The sequence below is a fragment of the Mizuhopecten yessoensis genome, unplaced genomic scaffold, assembly GCF_002113885.1.
Source record: "Mizuhopecten yessoensis strain PY_sf001 unplaced genomic scaffold, ASM211388v2 scaffold6625, whole genome shotgun sequence".
Taxonomy (NCBI): domain Eukaryota; kingdom Metazoa; phylum Mollusca; class Bivalvia; order Pectinida; family Pectinidae; genus Mizuhopecten; species Mizuhopecten yessoensis.
In genome coordinates, this window is record NW_018406643.1 from 262,218 (window position 1) to 282,367 (window position 20,150).

Here is a 20,150-nt window from a genome sequence, read left to right on the forward strand (position 1 = left end):
CTCTCCTGAAAGACCAGGGGGCTGCAGTGACCAAGTGGTGAAGGAGTTTGACCGTCTAAAATCACTAAAGACATAAAGGCCTATGTGGGGCAGTTGCCAGGTACTGGTCGCAGGTCAGTGTTTTTTTCTCCAGGTACTCCAGTTTCCTCCAGCACCAAACCTTGACTTGGCCTTAGATTACTCTAGATGTTAATAGGATGTAAAGCAAAAACAAACCAAACTGAACCAAATCATCCCAATTGACCACATACAAGACTATTTTTCCTTAGAAATAATGGCCACCTAGCTAGTAAAAGACTATGTTTTCCGAGATTTCCTAAGAGACCCCCACACTCCCAGAAACACCTGCCCTAAGAGACCACCTGTCTATTCTCATAGTTTTAAGCGCATGTCGATAATAACACTACATTATGTAGAGCCAAGGCCCTAACATTACATTTATGACCAAATTTACACTTTGATGCGATGCACTCCAGAAATTTATGACAATACTTGCTTATGTTGGAGGGTTGTGGTGAAGTGTTTGCCTGTTCAGGGCCCTTCATAACAGGAGAGGATGGTCGTGTACACGTACTGTAGGGGTGTGCCGAAACTAACAATAAACTATTACTGGTGTTGGCACTGTCAGCTTTAAAGAATTCTGTCAGCTTTACGCAATTTGTGATGTACATACATGCATCTTATATCAATTCTGAAAAGACCTTTTCAAATTAACTCAAATAAATTCAGCAAGATGTACAGAGGAAAACATCCAGAGGCCAACTGGAACCAAACAAACCTGCCAGGATATGGCTATAGTCGAATACCCATGTTTTCAAGGACAGATCACAGGGGTTTGTTACAAATGTCTGAAATGTACACATATGCTATACTCATAGCACACATAAACATACATATGTGTATTTCAGACATTTGTAACAAACCCCTGTGGACAGATAGTATCTTACTTTGTAGCAAAGAAGCTAGGAATGATCACACAAAAAACTTATTCAATACAAGAGTTTTTAGAGTATATTATGGCATGCGATATCATTGTACACCAATGTGTTACAGGTGTTTGGTCAGGATAAGAGGGCAGTCAGTCAAGATAAGGGGTGAATGGTGGACGACTTGTACAGCCCCATATAACACAGCTTTATCAGCCCCTTAGTGGCAATATAAACATCACACTATCTAAATTGAACCTTATTTACCGCTTACCATGTGCAAGTGAGGATATCACACATACTTGACATACTACTCCTCAATCACCTGGATAATCGAGAGCCTAAACTGTACTGCACCCTTTAACACTAGGTAGACCCAATAACCACAAACATTTTGTATTGCTAATCTGGTCACAATGTCAAGGGAAAATTCAAAAGATTAAAACTACCTAAATATCTTATTTGTAATCAAAGGCCTCAAAACACTGTGCCATACAAATCCAGTTCTCAAAATTGGGGTTACTGTATATGCCTTATAATTATAACGATTATTTGTATCTTTTTAAATCTTAGTGTCAATTAAATTTTTGCTGGATTTTTTTATGTTGAATATTACAAAAATATATAAATTAGGATAAATACCTTCCATCTGAATGTGAAATAATCTCCTTTATAAAAGAGTTCTACATATATGATAAACCCTTAAGGTTAAAACCATATTCCGTCTGCGTATTGCAGAGTTATCTTCTCTTGTGAGCATATGCAGGTATTGATTGTTACGTCATTGGATTGTGTGAGAAAATTACGTCGTTTTCTCAAAAACTGATGACATTATACTCTCACAAACAAATGACGTAACAATATACCTGATCACAAGAGCAGATAACTCTGCAATACGAAAAGACGGAATACCACTGCACAAGTTATAAAAGCAAGGTACGACTTGAGTTTTCTCCCTTGCACAGTTGTATCTATAGAAGACAATGCAAATTTGAGTACTGACAAAAAACAAGAGGCCCATGGGCCTTAACGGTCACCTGAGTTTATAGTATTTATTTTTGTTGTTGAAATATGTACCAATTTGAGTAAAAAATAGTATAATGTTAACTTAACTTTGTCAGGACCATGAGACGATCATTCCTACCAACTTTCAGTTCAAGCGGCCCAGCAGAACTTGACTTTAAGTTTGAAATGTAAAATGTTAACGGACGACGGACGACGACGGACGAAAACGGATAGCAATAGGTCAGGTGACCTAAAAATCTGGTTTCAATTGATTTCCTTGGCAAGGCATTCATCTTTCATTTTTATACCTTATTTTTACAATTCTTTGATAGTGACATTGGTTAAGTGTACTTGTTAGCAATTGATTTGCCCCTAAGCTCAGCCTATGGAATATACCTTTTTCTTGCTTGTTCAGTTTCACATTTCTTTTTTGAAATACCAAAATTGTCAACTGTAAATCTCCCTGATGATTTTCCTCCTTATGATCTTTGGTTGAGTGAAACGAAAGCATTCAGTTACCATCAACTCAAGATTTTTTCATGACAGAGAATTCAGTTTTGTTGTGGAAACTTTACAAACACAGGTACATTCACATTTTCTCCAACTTGTTTTCAGATTAAATTAACTGTTTATTTCATGTAGATTTTTGATTTTTTTAAATAATAAAAAAAATCAAAATTTCAATATGCTATAAGAAAATATGCTATCTTTCTATTACAAAATGAATACCCACCCTGCAGTTTTGAAATACATCTCATTAGTCATGTATTTTTTGAAAGGCAACCATTTCTCTTTGCTTGTAAAAATTTGCACTCCCCGACCCCCCCCTTACTTAATTGAAATTAAAAGGAGATTTAATTTCAAGTTGAAATGTAATATTCCGTAACTTTTCACAATATTGAGATTCTGATAATTCTAATTTGAGTTGAATTTAGTTTGTATAGATTATTTTTTGCTTGATGAATCGAGTCTGGTTACATAAATAGTTGTATGATAATGTATTTGATGAATTTATCCATCTGAATGTGAGTGTTGTTTTGATTTGTATTTTTTTGCGGGAGAATAGTTGAGACAGAATGTGTGTCTGTATATGATGGACGAGAATGAATAACTTACCCATTTGAACGTGATGATATCCTGCAACGTGACCTTATGATGTATAAACAAGTCGTAAGATGCACACACTGCGATCACCATTACACCTTGTTCCTTAGTCAACATACTGGCCGTGGTTAATACAGCCACTAACCCAAACCACACATACTTCTCTCCGCCGTTCCCCACTTCCCGCTGGTGGACATACTTGATATAAGCCAAGATGGCGAGCAGAAAGAATAGACAGGCTCCCACATCAGCCCGCCCCACCACACCCGCCACCGCCTCCACATGGATCGGGTGGCATGCGAACAACAGTCCTGCCGCAATCGTTGGCACGGTATGGCGGAGAAATATCCGTGCAAAATGTGTGAACACTGCGGTCACTACGACATGTAACAGGACATTTCCAAGGTGATAACCCCAGGGGTTGAGTTCGCCCAGAAAATAGTTGAGACGGAAAGACAGGACACATAATGGCCGATATGACTTGTGTGACCCACTGTGCGTCAACGGTGTCCCCCAAAAGTCGTCGTAGATCACGTTGAGTATTGGAGTCTCTGGACGTAGGTCCTGGTTTTTCTGTATGGCACGACTACAAAAGAACAGAAAACAGTTATAACAAGATTATCAAATTATTACCCAAAAATTTGAATATTCCACAATTTGTGTAACTACATCAAATCAATGAGTATTTTATGTATTTTTACATGAATTTGAAAAGAGAGATGAAATCATACATCTGTAAGATATCTATACAGACACCATCATACAAGGACCTATATGTAAGTAATCCTTCCCTCTATCACTGGACAATACAGCAATAATCTGAAAGCTAGTACACTGTAACTTAACAGTTCACTGCTCAACTATTATGATGTTATAAACATCATATACAGACTGCTATTATTAAAATCTTTTTGTGTTCACAGATGTTATCATTGAGTCACATTTTAATGAAGATCACAAAATAGAAAGCTATTATCAAATTATCATTATATCAATGACCGTACTAATGCTGTGTGGTAAAAAATGCTGAGGAAAATTGCCATTTTATTATTTTTATTGATCAGCCCACGGACTTACAGAATGTTGGTCGGTTTGTTACATGAATATTTGTCAGTGAGCGTCAACATTCATTATATTGAATAGCAAAGTATCCAAAAGGCATATTCAAAACATTGATGACCTAAACATTCTTTTGAAAAGACATTTGTTATTTTTTTATTCAAAATGAAAAATACACGACCAGACTATTATAACCCTTCATGTCTGCGAAACTCAAAACCTATGGAATGATATAAGACTGGCTAAAACTCAAAAATTCAAACAGGGGAAACAACTACATCAAAGAAAAGAATGATGTTCACACATCACACGGATTCATTTAAAGAGGTTTTAAAATCTATTATTGTAAGCTCATCATTTATCATTTATCAAATATATTTAGTATTAACACCAGAGAAAATATCTATTTCTTATCATAGCTAGCCCTACAAAATATTCACAACAGACTCAGGGGCTAAATGGGGCGGGGCTGATTTGACAATACATTGTGAAAAGCCAATAAGATTTACAGTAATAAACATTTTATATAGAATGTGTAACAAAGACAGAGGAGACAAATATCATAAAGAAAAGAATAAAATGTCAAGAAAATTCCAAGCACTTTAAAAAGAAACTTATAAATCATAATGGCAACACTTTTCCATTATAAATTATAATTTCTGTTGAAAAATAAGCAAAATTTCAAAATTCACAACAGCAGGTGTACCTTTCAACACCATAAATTAGTTTTTTATTGAGAAAAGGATGCATTTGGTATGTAATAAAATGCCTAATCCCATGTAGATTATTAACATATCCACTCAAACCTCAATAGGGGACACCGTGAAATACATGACCACCATTGACCGTTAGAGACAGACAGAAATAAATTGTTTCAACAACAAAGGTATCTACGACGCATCATCTAATTTGAAATTGTAATTCGTCATAAATTATACCAATATCATATCATAAATGTAATCCCTCGTAAATATTCACAACTCCAACCTCCGAGCTGTCGTAAAATTGGCAGAAGCACAAAAATAAACCACAGACTCAGAGACAAATGAAATCTATAGCTACATGTACATGTATGATGGAGGCAAAAGATGCTGAAGTTCTACCAACGTAAAATTTAGGGAATGAAGATTTAGTGAAAGTTCTGAAATTCAGTCATCCGGAGGATTTAAAGGAGCTTTTTTTCTATTTCAATTTTTAAGTGATATTTAAGTTGTTTTAAAAATTCATTTGACGTATCATGTTATTTAGTTTTAGACCTCAGAATTATTATAGAGCTTTATTATTATTTTCTATGTTTCGTTGATTCATTCATAACCATCCATCGTTAAAATGATTTTGACCTTCCAACATCTTATTGATTATATTTTGATAAGTGCCAATAATTTCATCAATTAAATTATGAAATTGTCTACATTGATAATCATGCTAATGAAATATCTATCAATAATATAAAATGTGAAACTGGCTTAATTCTTATACAAGTTTTTAATCCATTTTTTGTTTGTTTCTCAGTCCTAGCGTGATAGGTACTTTTCAAATATCTATACATTTGATCACATTCATGTTATTACAGTATATAAATGAAAGACCCTTGTTTAAGTCCCTTTAGAGCAATTATATATATATATATTGATTTAGGATAAAAATTACATAAATTCATTAAAAACAATTCCGACACAACATCAATTTACAACCTTATAAAATACTATCTACCCACTGATAATGATCAACAAATATTTCCCTGTAGATAATTTTAATTATCTAATATAATCTTTGCTATCTCTGCACACTCATTCTGAGGTGATTATACTTTTCAGTTGACAAACTCAACTAAACAAACAGTTGTCGCGGTGGAAATTATAATCCCATTTATATCATATTGTGCACCCAATATGCATGCTGTAAATCCATCCAGGGTCCCAACACAAATACACAGGGTCGAGATATGGGTCCTGTTAACAAATGAAATTAATTATAATGCACCTTAAACATCGCTGACAAGCCCAATTAGGGGAGATTCTAGAAACACAGGAAACCTTAATTTTTAATGGTGATCTACCAGTGCACTACTTGCACCTCATTCAATGGTATCTGGTTTCATATGCTAGGCCGTCCACACAAAGCGCAGGGTAATTACGAGGCGTAATTAGGGACCCATTCTGGTCACCAGATCCTAACAGAAGTTAATATCTCCCGTAAAATCAGCCGACTTTTTGAATATGTTATTTAAAAGGATGGAACCAAGTGATAGTGATTCTCCCTTTACCTTAACGATGTAAATGGCCGTCTCCACCCCATGTCACCAACGTCCCCACCTCACGTCACCCACTCTATGATCACTCAGTACAAGGTAAATCATGATCAATCTATTACCTGTCAATACCATGGTCTATATATGTAACTTACATTCAAATTCAAGTGTTTTCTCTAGTTTTAAAAAGAAAAGAGCGAGGGAATTGGTTGTGCTTTATAGGAAGGATTTTATAACATAGAGTGGTTGGGGTACGATCCTTTGCTCTCAAGAGAAAACATGGAATATAAGTGAATAAACTCGGAACTCATTTTTGACCCCTTTTTCAGGGACTACATGTACAATATTCATATGTGTATATTTCTAGTATTAATATATAAATAAACTAGAAAATGTCTGTAAGACATAAATGCCCCCAGTCATGGATAGGACGCGACGGACATGGGCAACACTTTATGCCCCCCATTTTATGACGGGGGCATAAATATCTCCATATTTACCTGTCATTAGCCTACATTTTATATTATATTCCCCATCCCATCCCCTTTGATTTTAATGATGTAAGTAATTTCTGGAAACAAGAACTTCTCTCCTTGCTGCTAGCCTTGCATATAGTTGAAATTTGAATTTTTATACAAGACCAGTGCCATATTTGTAATAATTAGCACCCACCATTCCTGAAATCATAAAGGGTCCAAACTATACCCCTTTTATGCTTTTGTGAATGATACCTGTTCCGCAATAAAATATGTCAATATAAATCTTATTTCAAAAACTGAATATCAACCTTTCACAAAACTGATGTAGATAGGAGAACACAGGTTGATAGTATGTATTCACATTGAAATTCAATTATATTCAAATACAGTACTGAACAAACCTTGGTTAGTGCCTCGTTAAGCTTATATGACAAAGGTAAACTCTGGCTCACTCAGAAATCTTTCAAGCACCCATCAGCTACTTATTTTTTTGCAATTTAATGTTCTTTGCTAAATAAAATTTCTTCTGAACATGTTAGCTAACTTTATGATGATGCAAGTGACCTATATACACGCAAGAATAAATATGTCGAAGTCTTTGAAGATTGTGCTCACTACCAGAGCAATTTTGTAAAATTAAATATTACAAAGCAGGCGTGTTGATATCTAGAAACCTGATGTATTAAGCTTCATTTTAATGAATGACCCAGGGTCACATTGCCGATAGAATAGAGTACAAAAGCATACACAGGAATACCTTGTTTGGTATTGAGTTTATTGAAAAACTGCTTGAAACTCAACCACAAAGGGAAACACCATTGAAACGGAAACCTTGTGTCAACATGGTAGATGTTACACAACTCGCCTTTATAAAATCTATACGGGGCCAGGCTGACTGTAGGAGCACAGGTTCAATATATTACTGTCCCTGATCACTTACCACAGGTGTACAAGATTATAACCTGGCGAGCTATTCCTAACAAGTTTCATTAGCTAGGTAACACTGGTTCAGGTAGATTTTAAATCTCTGACGTTTTTTCATCGTTCGGGGGAGGGGGGGAGTAAATATTGAATTCAAAGCGGTCGCCATTCGATTATATTCACACAAAATTTATATTGAATTTTTTTTCCGTATAAATTTTCCAAATAACGATTTTTTTAAACTTTGACTTCAGTAATTTTGTAGATTGCTACAGAAAACTTGGTTCAGGTGAGTATGCAAAAAGTCTCCAATAGGTCAGAGGTCATGAGAAACGTCAGTGCACCTTATGTATAAATAAGCTACTTAAAAAGATTTTTTCTCCACTAAAGCTAGGATACCGAGCAGCTAATAGTGTCAATTAAAGACTGAATAGTGTAACCCAGTCATGGTAAACTTGATGCACTGCTGACCTTAAAATCTTTAAACACACGGGTGAAGTTCACTTTTACCTGACAGGTACATAACACTCTTAACCTCTGAAGTGAGATTGCCTACATTTAGAATGTATATTTATTATTCACATATTATTTATATAAAATTGTCTACCCTGTATGTTCCAATGCCCTGGAAATATGAATATGGCAGGGATGCAGTGGAATTGCCCAAACAACCACATGCAGGTGAGGGGTGAGGTGCCCAGGTGTGTGTTGTATCTCCAATGAAGAACACATCCAATTTGTTTGACATTTTTCTGATTTGGAGTTGTTTGCCAATTTACTTTCATTTTATGTATATAACAAAGAGTTATATACACACATACATATTCATTGTATTTCCTTTTACAAATAACTTCTCTGCCACAGGGATTCAAACCCAGGATCTAGTGATTTGTATGAATATACAGAAAATGATTTATACATTAACACAAAAAAACTGTATACAGTAAAAAAAAAAAGAGGTGGGATTTCATGTTTCTTTTTAAATATATAATTTGTATGAACAAAGCACCTGTCTTCAAGGTTTAATGTGTAATGTACAAGATGTACATATACATGTAGTAGCTATAAGTATTTGTCTGAAATTCTAGCAATGGAGATAAAAACTAAATTCTGGTCTAGATGTAACAGTGACATGGAAATCTGAAGTATTTGGTATGAGATTTGTAAACCCTCTAGACTAAGATTCCCAGCAACTCCTGTTACTCCAACCCTTGACAACTAGTGATGCACCTTTCCCTTGATACAGTGTGCAGACCAGCAATCACATTACTCGGTCTCAATGCCTGACCTGTAGATATTAACTCCGGGCACAAGTCATCAAAACGTTCCTTAATCTGGACCCTATAACAAGACGGGCATATGTCAAGAAGAATTTACTCAATAGATCTAAATCTGAGTCATTCACTTGGAATAATATACACAGGGGCCTGAGTCGAGAAGAATTCACTCTGGGAAAAGTGCCTGAAAGAATTCACCTGGCGCAATTGTACACAGGGGCCTGTGTCAAGAAGAATTTACAAAGAACAAAGTATTCAGCTGTGTACCACGAACCATTCACCTGGGAAAAGGTACAGTGTCCTGTGAGGAAGTGCAGCTGCTGTATAAAGAGTTGTTCACTCAATGGCCTGTGTCATAAAACAAATACCAGTGCAGATACTCAGAAGCCTGTGTTATAAAACATATACTTCTGGGCCTGTTTCATCAAACATATCTCAAGCCCCTGCATCAAGAACTATTCATTCAAGAGCCATTAACCTTTTCACCCCTATGTAACCTGAGTAGACTCTACCATTCATTGATATGGATGAGTCTATTATGGTCTACAGTGGTGAAAGGGTAAATGTGTCAAGAAACATTCACTTACAAGCTTTTGAAGAACCACGAACGCAGGGGCCCGTGACACATGTAAAACAACAATACCGGTATAAACAAATATCGACAGCAGTGCATCATGCAGTTTGTTTCCTGTATAGCCAACAAGAATGCAGCTCACCAGTGCTGATTAACATTGATTAGACAATCTATTGCCTCATTTTAAATCTCAATTTACAGACAATCATCTCTAGTATCAGCGTTTTACTAATAACCTCACAGTCTATAGCATGCAAACAGTGGCTTTGGGGAAATCTTCAGGTCACTGATGATATTTCCCGAAGATTTGGAAATGACTTCCAAATATTAAATCTTGCACATAACAAGTAATACGTTCCAGCAACTTAACCAAGAAGTCATCTCGGAACTATTTTAATACAAAAAATAATGATCCCCTCTACATTATGGCCAACAACATCCTTTCCCTGAACAACAATCAATTTAGAATGATGATATGTTTGACAGTCTGAAGAGCTTTAAGCTGCAAACATATCCTGTTTGCTTTTAAAACCCTTCAAATTATTCTTTCGCTTTATTTAAAAACCCACTGCTATATCGCTAATGAACCCTTGGACCTCTAGCTATACTATTTATGTAGATATCTAGATACAGACAAGAAGTCTATCCTGAATATATTTTCATACAAACGTCCAGCCCTGTAAAGAGGATGCTTGGTCGGAGACCTCTATATAGCCCCTTCAGGAATGTGTCTGCCCCAGTGTATATAGACATAAATGATACACAAGGCCCCTACGCAAAGATGGCCAACCCCTTTACACAGAGTCGTGTTTGGATGTTTGTTATCCTCCAGCAATCTTATACCATACAAACATGGCTGACTTGTGTCAACACCGTCTTAGATCCACTTCACCTCGGGCCATGTTCCCGGGTTTTTTAGGTGAAGACCTAAAGTCTGTATCTCAACAATGTTTGTCTTGGTACCACAGTCATTGAGTCTGGGTCGAAAGACTGTTTGTACTGGTCATTCAATCTGGGTTCACTGGTTGACATTAGAAAAGGATTTGCCAAAAACCAATATTATCAGACTCTTCACGTTCATCCCATTTCCTGTCAGTCATCCCCCAAAACAACCAAATAGGGCAAAGAATTAATCTTGTCTTCCAAACTAGAGTCACAATGTCGATGGCTGCTAATATAGACTTTATTTTGATATGCTGAAGTGAGTGACTGGGGGTATCAGCAACCTTAAATGGAATTTGTTCCAATCAGATATCATGCACATAATTGTCAGAGAAATTCACTCTGCCTTAAAATGGTAATTACGTTGTTAATGAAATCCCTGTAGAGGTATTGCATTGTCTACAATACTGTGACAGACTCATTCAAGTCGAGCTCCACAAAGCCTTATCAGATCACGTAACGTTTTTTAGCTTTCAAATTCCCAAAAATTTTTGCAGTTCGTAACTAAAAAGACATCACAAGGGCTCAACATGATCCTGTGAAGACAACCAACTCAAATTGTAATTACCTTCATCTTTATAATTTCGGAAGTAATTTCATATCAAAATTTCAATTTTTGATTTGTTAAGCTAACAAAAGTACGGAAAACTGGCATGTGCACGATGTCTGGTCCATATGGATCAGTGGCTAATCTATTGGGTAATTAAAACGGCAGTAAACAATGCAAGGTATTGTCACAACCTGCAGCGTTTAATTCAAGACTCTGTTGCATGAAGCTACCTTTTAATTACTGATATTGTTAGGTTCGTTCTGAATCTGGGATGTTTCCTCAGCATTAAAACTCTAAATTAATACATCGATCATTGGATTCAAAATAACCATAAATCTTGAAATACTTTTTATTTAAAAAAAATAAGAATTCAACATTTGACTTTAAAGACGTCATTATTGAATTTATACAACATTTAGACCATGCTTTGTAATAAGCCCACCCATATCTATTGCAGCTCATTAGAAATACTAACCAATGTTATTTTGTTGTTCGGTAATAAGCCCACCAATATTGACTGCCAAACACCAAACAACTGTTACATCATTGTCCAGTAATAAGTCCGCCTTTATATATACGGAGGTTCTGTAGAAATCCTGACAAATGCTGTTTCATTGTCCTGTAGTACTGTACACTTTGAGTTATATTAGAGATTATACATGTATGGGTTGGCCCCCCTGGGCATATCAAACAATAAATATGATAAGCTAATGAAGTTATAACAGAAGGAATTAGAGAGATAATACATATGATGTAGGTTGTAAAGAGTTTAATTTTGTTACACCACCATAAAATGGTTTAAGTATCCGCAATCAACTTATCTACAGAAAACATATGCCAAACTTAAAGCTTAGATCCATGGTATTGCGGTATGTTGCCATGCACCAAATCTTAAAAATAAAGGGTTAGTTCCTTCAGCTATGACTCAATTAACTAATAACCACTACAATGCTTCACAATTTTACATTTATCAAGTAGTGTTTGGAGTAGGTCTTTTTTAATGACGAAAGTAACTATTTTGATTTTTTGTCTAATGTTGTGTCTATCACAAGTTGCCCTTCCTGACCTTTTCAACTTTCCCTCAAAATTTACAAATCTAAAAATTTACATTAAGTGCATAAAATTCAGCTTTTGCTATTTCTCTGTGTTATATTGTATTACACATGTGTAAAACAGAAATTTTGGAACCAAGAAAATTTCCAGAGACAAACACTGTATTTGAAGTGAAGACTGTAACATAAACATTTTGATTACTCACTTTGACTGTACATTTTAATAATTCATGATGAAATATTTACCACCCTATGGCATTGCAACTTAAATATAACTCTACCCAATTCATTTGGCATTCATATAGGCTATGAATGCCATGGACCGATTGTTGAGGTCATAATTGTTACGTTGGATACCACAGACCCTCCCTGGGCGATGGCTGCTCTATTCATTGAACAAGCATACACGATACATGCATTATTTTAACTAAATGCTGAAAAATAACATGTGTAATTGATATATTTTTAGAAGATTAACAGTTTCCAAAAATGGTAAATATAAGTATTGAACTGCTTTCAGTTGGCATTCATAGGCAAAATGAATTCCAACTGGACAAAGGCAAATCCAACATGAAGCGCTAGTGTGCTTCATTGAATTCACCTTTGTCCAGTTGGCATTCAATATTGCCTATGAATGTCAACTGAATGCTTATAAAATCAATGCTTATAAATCAACGATTTTCAAAACTTAAAAATGAATTGAATATGCAGAAGACCGAGGAATTGTAACTGTACAACGTGTATCATGCAAGTAAGTAACCTGAGGTCCGTAATATTTTCCATTAACTTAATGCTTTTACTATGGGAAAGTGAAATTATAAGGAAAAATCTTCAGTGTACGTATCATGAAACTGAAGCTATACAGCTGCAAGACAGTCTGTTTCCTGTTGGCTCTCTGGGTAGGCTGTGGGCCTTTAGCCATATATGGTCATCAAAACCAAAATTTTGTGGCAACTTTTCTGGCAAAACTGTTACCAGGGTATATGATGAATTTTCAACATTTGATAAAGATACAGCAAAGCATATGTTTTAGTGACCATCAACTTTTGTAGAATGGTAATTATTTTCATTAACATGAGTTCTCACTTAATAAAACAAGAGCTTGGTTCCAGACAGCTTTACCAGGTTCGGATGGTGATGGTACAATTGTCCCCTATAGTGTACAAATTACAGCAGATTCCTGAAAACATAACAGTCTCTCCTGAGCTTTATCCCGTTGACGACATTATATGCTGCACAGCTACGATAATGTCAACTAGGCATCGTCAACAACCTCGTATGTCTCTATCGATGGCCCTTAGGCGCCTGCCCCGTGGGCAATTGTGCCATGCACATGCAGCACCTGTACAAACACCAGTGTGCGATGACAACATATGTTTCATCCACTTGTCATGTTACAAGGCATCAAGGGATTCGCAGCATAAATATTTCAATAGGCCTAATATTCCACTGGCATTTTAGTCAACATGCTAATGGAAAAATAATCACGTCCAATAAAGGGAAATGCAATTGACGAATTGTGTTTGTATGACATCAGGACACACAACACGACCCTCGAGTGCTACCACCTAAACGAAGTTATAGTCTCGCTTCGAATACGTATAAAATCAATAGAAGAGTAATCTGAAAACATATTTCCAAGTCTTATCTCCAGAAAGAGAGAAAATGTCCTTATCACATGACAAAATACAGAAATTCAAATGTGAAGTTTTCTAATTATCTGTCAAGATGAAATTTAAAACATTTTAATGCTGTAGTTTCCAATTATCTCCCTTGGTCTCGGGCACAGATTGTACCTAATTTGATTACAACCTCATTCATGATTCAAAAGTCCCATTACCACCTCAGAACACCGCCAGTATAAAAGTGCATCTTCATTAAAGATGTAATGGGAAACGCAGATGTTTGGCTTGGGATTCGTGGTAGTTCTATATTCTTGAATCTGTATTCTCTTATCTGGTAAAATGTTTAATCATCAGAACAAATTATCATATACTATAAGATTTCTTTATTGAATGGTGCAGTCTTTTTCTTTTAAACCTGTTGTTCATATTGTAAACAATCCTATTGATTCCTTTATTAGATTTTTAAACAAAAATGTTGACATCAAGACTTATTGTAGCAGAAATTATATTATAAAGAACCAGTATTATAAAGAAATGCTACAAAAAGTAGTGTTGATCAAATGTACCTTAAATGAAAAATTAATATTCATATATCAAAATATGATGTCAAAATTAATTAAATCAACTGCAAGTCCCTGACAGGTATGCAAGTGAGTAGCTGTCAAATCTTTATATACATAATATGCTATATGTCACATGTTGAAAAGAAATTAAATTGAACTTCAATGTCACACATAATGTCATTACTTATCAAATGACGTCACAACTAACCACTTGAAGCTAACCTGGAACATGCATATTTGAGTTCTGAAGTGCTTTCATTTTCCATGCATTTATTATAGAACTTAATATGAATGGCAAGTTGAAATGACAAATTCTGACAAAATGCACTTTATGTTTCCAGTTAATTGCTATTCATTTATGGATTGAAATGCATATTCTGAACATTTATATAATTATGAAAGTATGAAACCCAGTTACTTAAAAATGTAGTCTAAAATAAATGTGTATATTTACATCACAAAGTGTTATTGTACTTTTATTGTGATAGACTGTAATTCTCTGTAATTCTCTTGTTTATAAATTCTATTTGTAATTTCCCATTAAAGTGAATCCTCTATCTTTCTTACTCTGGTGTATTCTATTACCCCAGGTATCTATCATAGAGAGCAGTTAGGTCTATACATTCAGTGGTTTTACATTATCATCCATCAATTTTATGTTCTTATGACTACATATAAAAAGTCAGAAAGATTCATATTTATCTTGAAATTTCACTGCTCAAGCTGAACTTTTAAAAATTTGAACAACATCTCAATGTCCATGAACTAGGCATAATAAAAGTTTGGAACATCAAAAACATGTTGCCGTATGGGAGTCTTCCAAATGTTTATAAATTTAAACATGCTCTATCTTGTCAAAATCTACTTCAAACAGGATTATGAGAAATCACACAAAAATTCCAAAACTTTTACACAACTCAGATGTAGTTTTTTTCTCATTTTTATTTGTCATGATGTTGTTTTATCTTGACAATTAAATTCAATTAAAACCACAAAAATTCTTATAAATTTATCTGATATCATATTTAATCACACCACTGAACAGAGTCTATTTTAACAACTCCAGAAATCCTTTTAAATGTAACGACTTGAAAAGTCTTACACTGTATAACATAATAAATTACCCATTTTGTCAAAGGTAAAGTAAATTTTCAAACAGTATTATGCACATCTTCATTTAATCTTAGAACTTATAGTGGTTCCGAATGATTAAATAAAATGAAATAGGATCAAGAACCATGATTTTTCATGAAGTCATGCAACATTGCCAGTAATATATAACCATTAGACTTTAAAATTGTTCCAATTTTTAAATTTTGGAAAAGCAATATCATCATAATGTCCCGGTAATTTTGAGAAATGAGTGAAGATAGCTGTCTGTAATTTCAATTTAATTTTTATTAGTCAGCACAAACCCACAAGATTTCAACAGAGACGAGATAGACATAGGAGTTTTATGATCAGAACACACATGAATCTCTTACTAAAATCTCTACTTTGTAATTGACAAAGACTTAAGGATGTTCCTGTTTAGACAATATTTGATTCCTAACATTTAAACCTTAGTAGTACAAACAATGTATAAACGACCCTATTACAAATATGTTTGCTAAACGTATACAGGAGAAATGGATGTGAATACATGTTTAAAATAAGCCGGAGACAGACAAGTTTTCCTTTAGTTTCAATTAAAACGTGATAGCCCTATTATTTGAACCCTGTGTTTAAACTCTGCAAACATTGAAAGTTGTCCTTGAAACAAAAGTCAGATTCGAAAGGTCAAACGGTAATACCTGGCGGATTAATTTGCCTATCCAGGGAAGCTATGACATGGCAGTCTACACAGGCCCCTCATGGAGAGACCACAACATTCGGATAAATTCAGGTCAAAGGTCAGCATGTCAAAGGATCAAAGGACACTTGTACCTGTCAACTTCCTTAAGGTTTTCTAGGGCAGAAAATGTATCTTTCTTTAAAACATTAAAAAGTTTAAAACTTCAGCTCTCTTCATGTTAAAATTTCGAGCTAAGCTTTCTACATGCAGGCCTTGAAGGTTTACTTTTCTGTTCAAACTTATTTCCTCTATATTCTTACAAAGGTAGTCCTAGTTTTCAAGCCTTTTTAGGGTGTTGAAATATATTTAAATCATTCTCTCTGAAATTACGTTACAGATAAATATGACGTAACTGATCATGACATCATGTCAGGTAGCACAGTGAATAACTGCTTTATCATCAACAGGTCTAGGTACTGAATCCCTATGTAGGTGTTCTTGTGAAAAAGAAAGTTAAAATAAATGCACTTCTTTCATGTTCTTTGCTGAAAGGTTAATGTGCAAGTAAACCAAAGTCAGATGGTGCAGTGGAAAGCGCACTTGCCTTTCACCAAGGCGCCTGGGGTTCGATTCCCCGATCGGACATGAAAAGGTTGGGGTCACCCACCCGACCACGTGGGTTTTTCTCCGGGTACTCCAGTTTCCTCCCAGACTCAGAGCCCCCCACACACTAACAACCGGGCCAACAAGAGTGATTAATATAAGTTGAAATAACTTGTTTCGTAATTGTTGTTAAATAAATATTGATACCCAAGTCAAACTTTTCTCTTCGAGAAAGATCTGTACAACACGTAGTGCTTGGAATCGGTCAAGGCACTTTTAGGACAAAGATACTTGTTCAAGCAAAAAGAGTAATTATTAAATATAAACTTAATTTTTTAAATTTTGGTTTGGTTTTGATGTTTTAATTACCAAACCTGCAGGTGTACTTTTTAAGAATGATTTGAATGTGTCATTTATACATCAAGAAGTCTCATGAATATTCATAAATTTAATGAAGTGTTTAAATGTTGTCATCATTCTCTGCACAGAATCGTGTTCTTCAACAAATATTAAAAATATGGTCATACATCACTGCAATCACAGTTACCAACACGACACGATAAACAGTTTTATTGCGCATTAAATGTCAGAAATGGCAACATTTCTGTAACATTTATGGCTTTCATATAAATATAAACAATTTCATAATGTAATACACTGCACATGAATCGGAGAAATTTGAGCATAATTTGTATCTTAAAATTAAGTCATGCAATATGAAAATATACATATCACTTTCTTATCTACGTTATTACTAATATTATAATTTCATTTGAATCTCAAAACTGACTTTTTCTACCAAAAATTATTTCAAACAGAAATATGATTATTATAAATCAAAATTGTTGTGCTTTTATGATTAAAAATGTATACACATAGCTGTGAGAGAGTGTTAACAGTATTACTAGCTACACAAAAATTTCCTTCAAACAAGGTAATTTATTCCTCTTTAGATTGTCATGGATCAGCCCTAAGTTTTATATTTTAAATTGTTTTGTATCCCTCAACCATTCCAGAAAGGCTCAATAAAGGTTTTGATTACTTATACATAAATCACATTTCCTTTCAGGATCAACCATTGACCAGTAGTCAATATCATGATAGGACAGCAGCTGTTTCCTTGGGGTCAAACTATTCCGAGCAAGTGGTCAAGAGGGGTGTCTGACCAATACAATAGTGAAAACTTGTTCCGTGTTTATTGACTCTTTGTGTTTTCACTCCTCCTCCCACACCCTGACTGATAGATAACCAGTCCACAGTTAGGATCTCTTTCACTCGTTTACCCCTGAAGACATATTTGAACTCTTCCAATTCAAAGGTTTGAATAGTTCATTATGAAATTTCAGGGATGAATGAGTTAAGCCTGGAGTATGGGAATAAAAGGCTTCCATAGGTATACCTCACTCTATGACTTAGTGACCCTTTGTGTCATAATCATCATACATAAATCTCCATCTCCCAACCACACAATGGAAGGAAAACCCTGTCATTGGCACTTCAGTACAAGACCAGTGGATGAGTCTGAGTCATATTGCCCCCATATATCCTAAATCCTGCACCTATCACTTCAGTGAAGGGAGAATATCTTACCATAAATCATAAGACTTTTCAACCTAGGCCTAAACTCATACCAGGACCACATATCCCCAATATAATACATATCAATATAAACTTTATTTAATTTACAACGATTACGAAACTATGTTTTGTTTTCTTTATATTGATCACTGCAGGGGGTTTAATATGGGAGGAAACTTCAGTACCGGGAGAAACCCAACATTATCCACTTCCGCCACTTGACAACTCCCCCCCCCCCCTCCCCCCTGCCCGACATGCCTAATACCCTTTTTATCACTCCATGCTCCCTTTCAATGCCCCTAATCCCCTCTTCCCCGTATGAGGTGAAAACCCAAGCCCAATTATACCCCTGCTGTCATAATTCCCGACTGTATCTACCAATCCAAGCCCCTCATAGGAAGAGAAGAAAACTCTGCCATAGACATTGATCTTAGTATCAGTGGATGTGCTTCAAGGCAATAAATTTTCACATATAATTCTAATCTCCCCCTCTATCTCCAAATATGGACAGCCATTAAAAGGGACCTTTGCATGCATTCAAGCCTCTAGGCCATAACTATCCCATATAACCCCAACGCGTCCTGTCACCCTCAATATGGACAGAAAACTGTATAGCCACCGTGGAATGGATGCACACCTTAACCATGATTCTCCTTATAATTCTCCTTCCTACATATCCCTATACCCCCCCCCTCACCTTTACAAAGTAAGGGAAGAAAATCATGTCATGGGTAGCATTACCTAATTCTATAATAGGCTCTCAATTGTGCCTCTTCCATATATCCTAAATCCCTACCTCATCCCACAAGTATGGGAATAGAGTCTAGTCATAGTTGATGTTGCCTAATAATGCTATAAAAGAATTATTACCTAGTAGTATTACCTAAACTCTAGTTATGCCTCTTACATATATCCTAAATCCCCACCTCATCCCACAAGTATGGGAATAGAATCTTGTCATAGGTGATGTTATACCTAATATTAATGCTATAAAAGAATTATTACCTAGTAGTATTACCTTAACTCTAGTTATGCCTCTTACATATATCCTAAATCCCCACCTCATCCCACAAGTATGGGAATAGAATCTTGTCATAGGTGATGTTACCTAATATTAATGCTATAAAAGAATTATTACCTAGTAGTATTACCTAAACTCTAGTTATGCCTCTTACTATATATCCTAAATCCCTACCTCATCCCACACATACGGGAAGAGAATCCTGTCATAGGTAATTACACTACAATAGATGTTCATCCCCATATATCCCCAATCCATACCCTCTCATCCACAATATGGACAGGAATCCATACCATTGATATTTAAATACATAACAAAACTGAATCACTACAGAATATCTGGGTTATAAATCCTCCAATGTCTCCTTCATGTAGGGATGAAACCCTCAGTCAGGTGTCTCACTGGTCAGACCAGTATTGAACCAGTAGATTTATGTCCCTGTGTGTGATCCAGAGTAGCATGTGATTCAGTCCCCATCGATTGACCACCACAGGGTGATTATGGGCCGGAGATCCAGGTAGATGTCACCACTACTGTTTAAATACTACTGGGACAGCCATCATTGCTTCTGTGCTACTGTGAAAATAATATAAAGAGGAGGAGGGGGCTTCTGAGAATCACTGGCCATCACTGCTATTGTGTAAATAAACACTATTGGGACCCAGGAACACTAGCCAGTACTGCTATTTTTATTTATAAGCCCTGAGGGTGGGCTGAGGAACAGAGAATGTCACTGCATCTGTGTAAATACTCAAGGGGTGGGTGGGGGAGGGGTCAACCAAGGAACTCTAGCAATCGATCACCACACCATTTATAGCAGAGTGCATATAATACTGAACAGATTGT

The 20,150-nt window shown here is 35.5% G+C and overlaps 1 protein-coding gene across 1 annotated transcript in view; it reads right to left on the reverse strand.

Moving 5' to 3' along the window:
• The window catches only part of LOC110452344 (transmembrane and TPR repeat-containing protein 2-like), a 71,969-nt gene that overhangs the window by 37,738 nt on the left and 14,081 nt on the right, over positions 1–20,150 (reverse strand). The window contains exon 2 of the mRNA XM_021500802.1: positions 3,048–3,621. Within this exon, the coding sequence (XP_021356477.1) occupies positions 3,048–3,621 (574 nt within the window). The remainder of the gene's footprint in view (positions 1–3,047; positions 3,622–20,150) is intronic.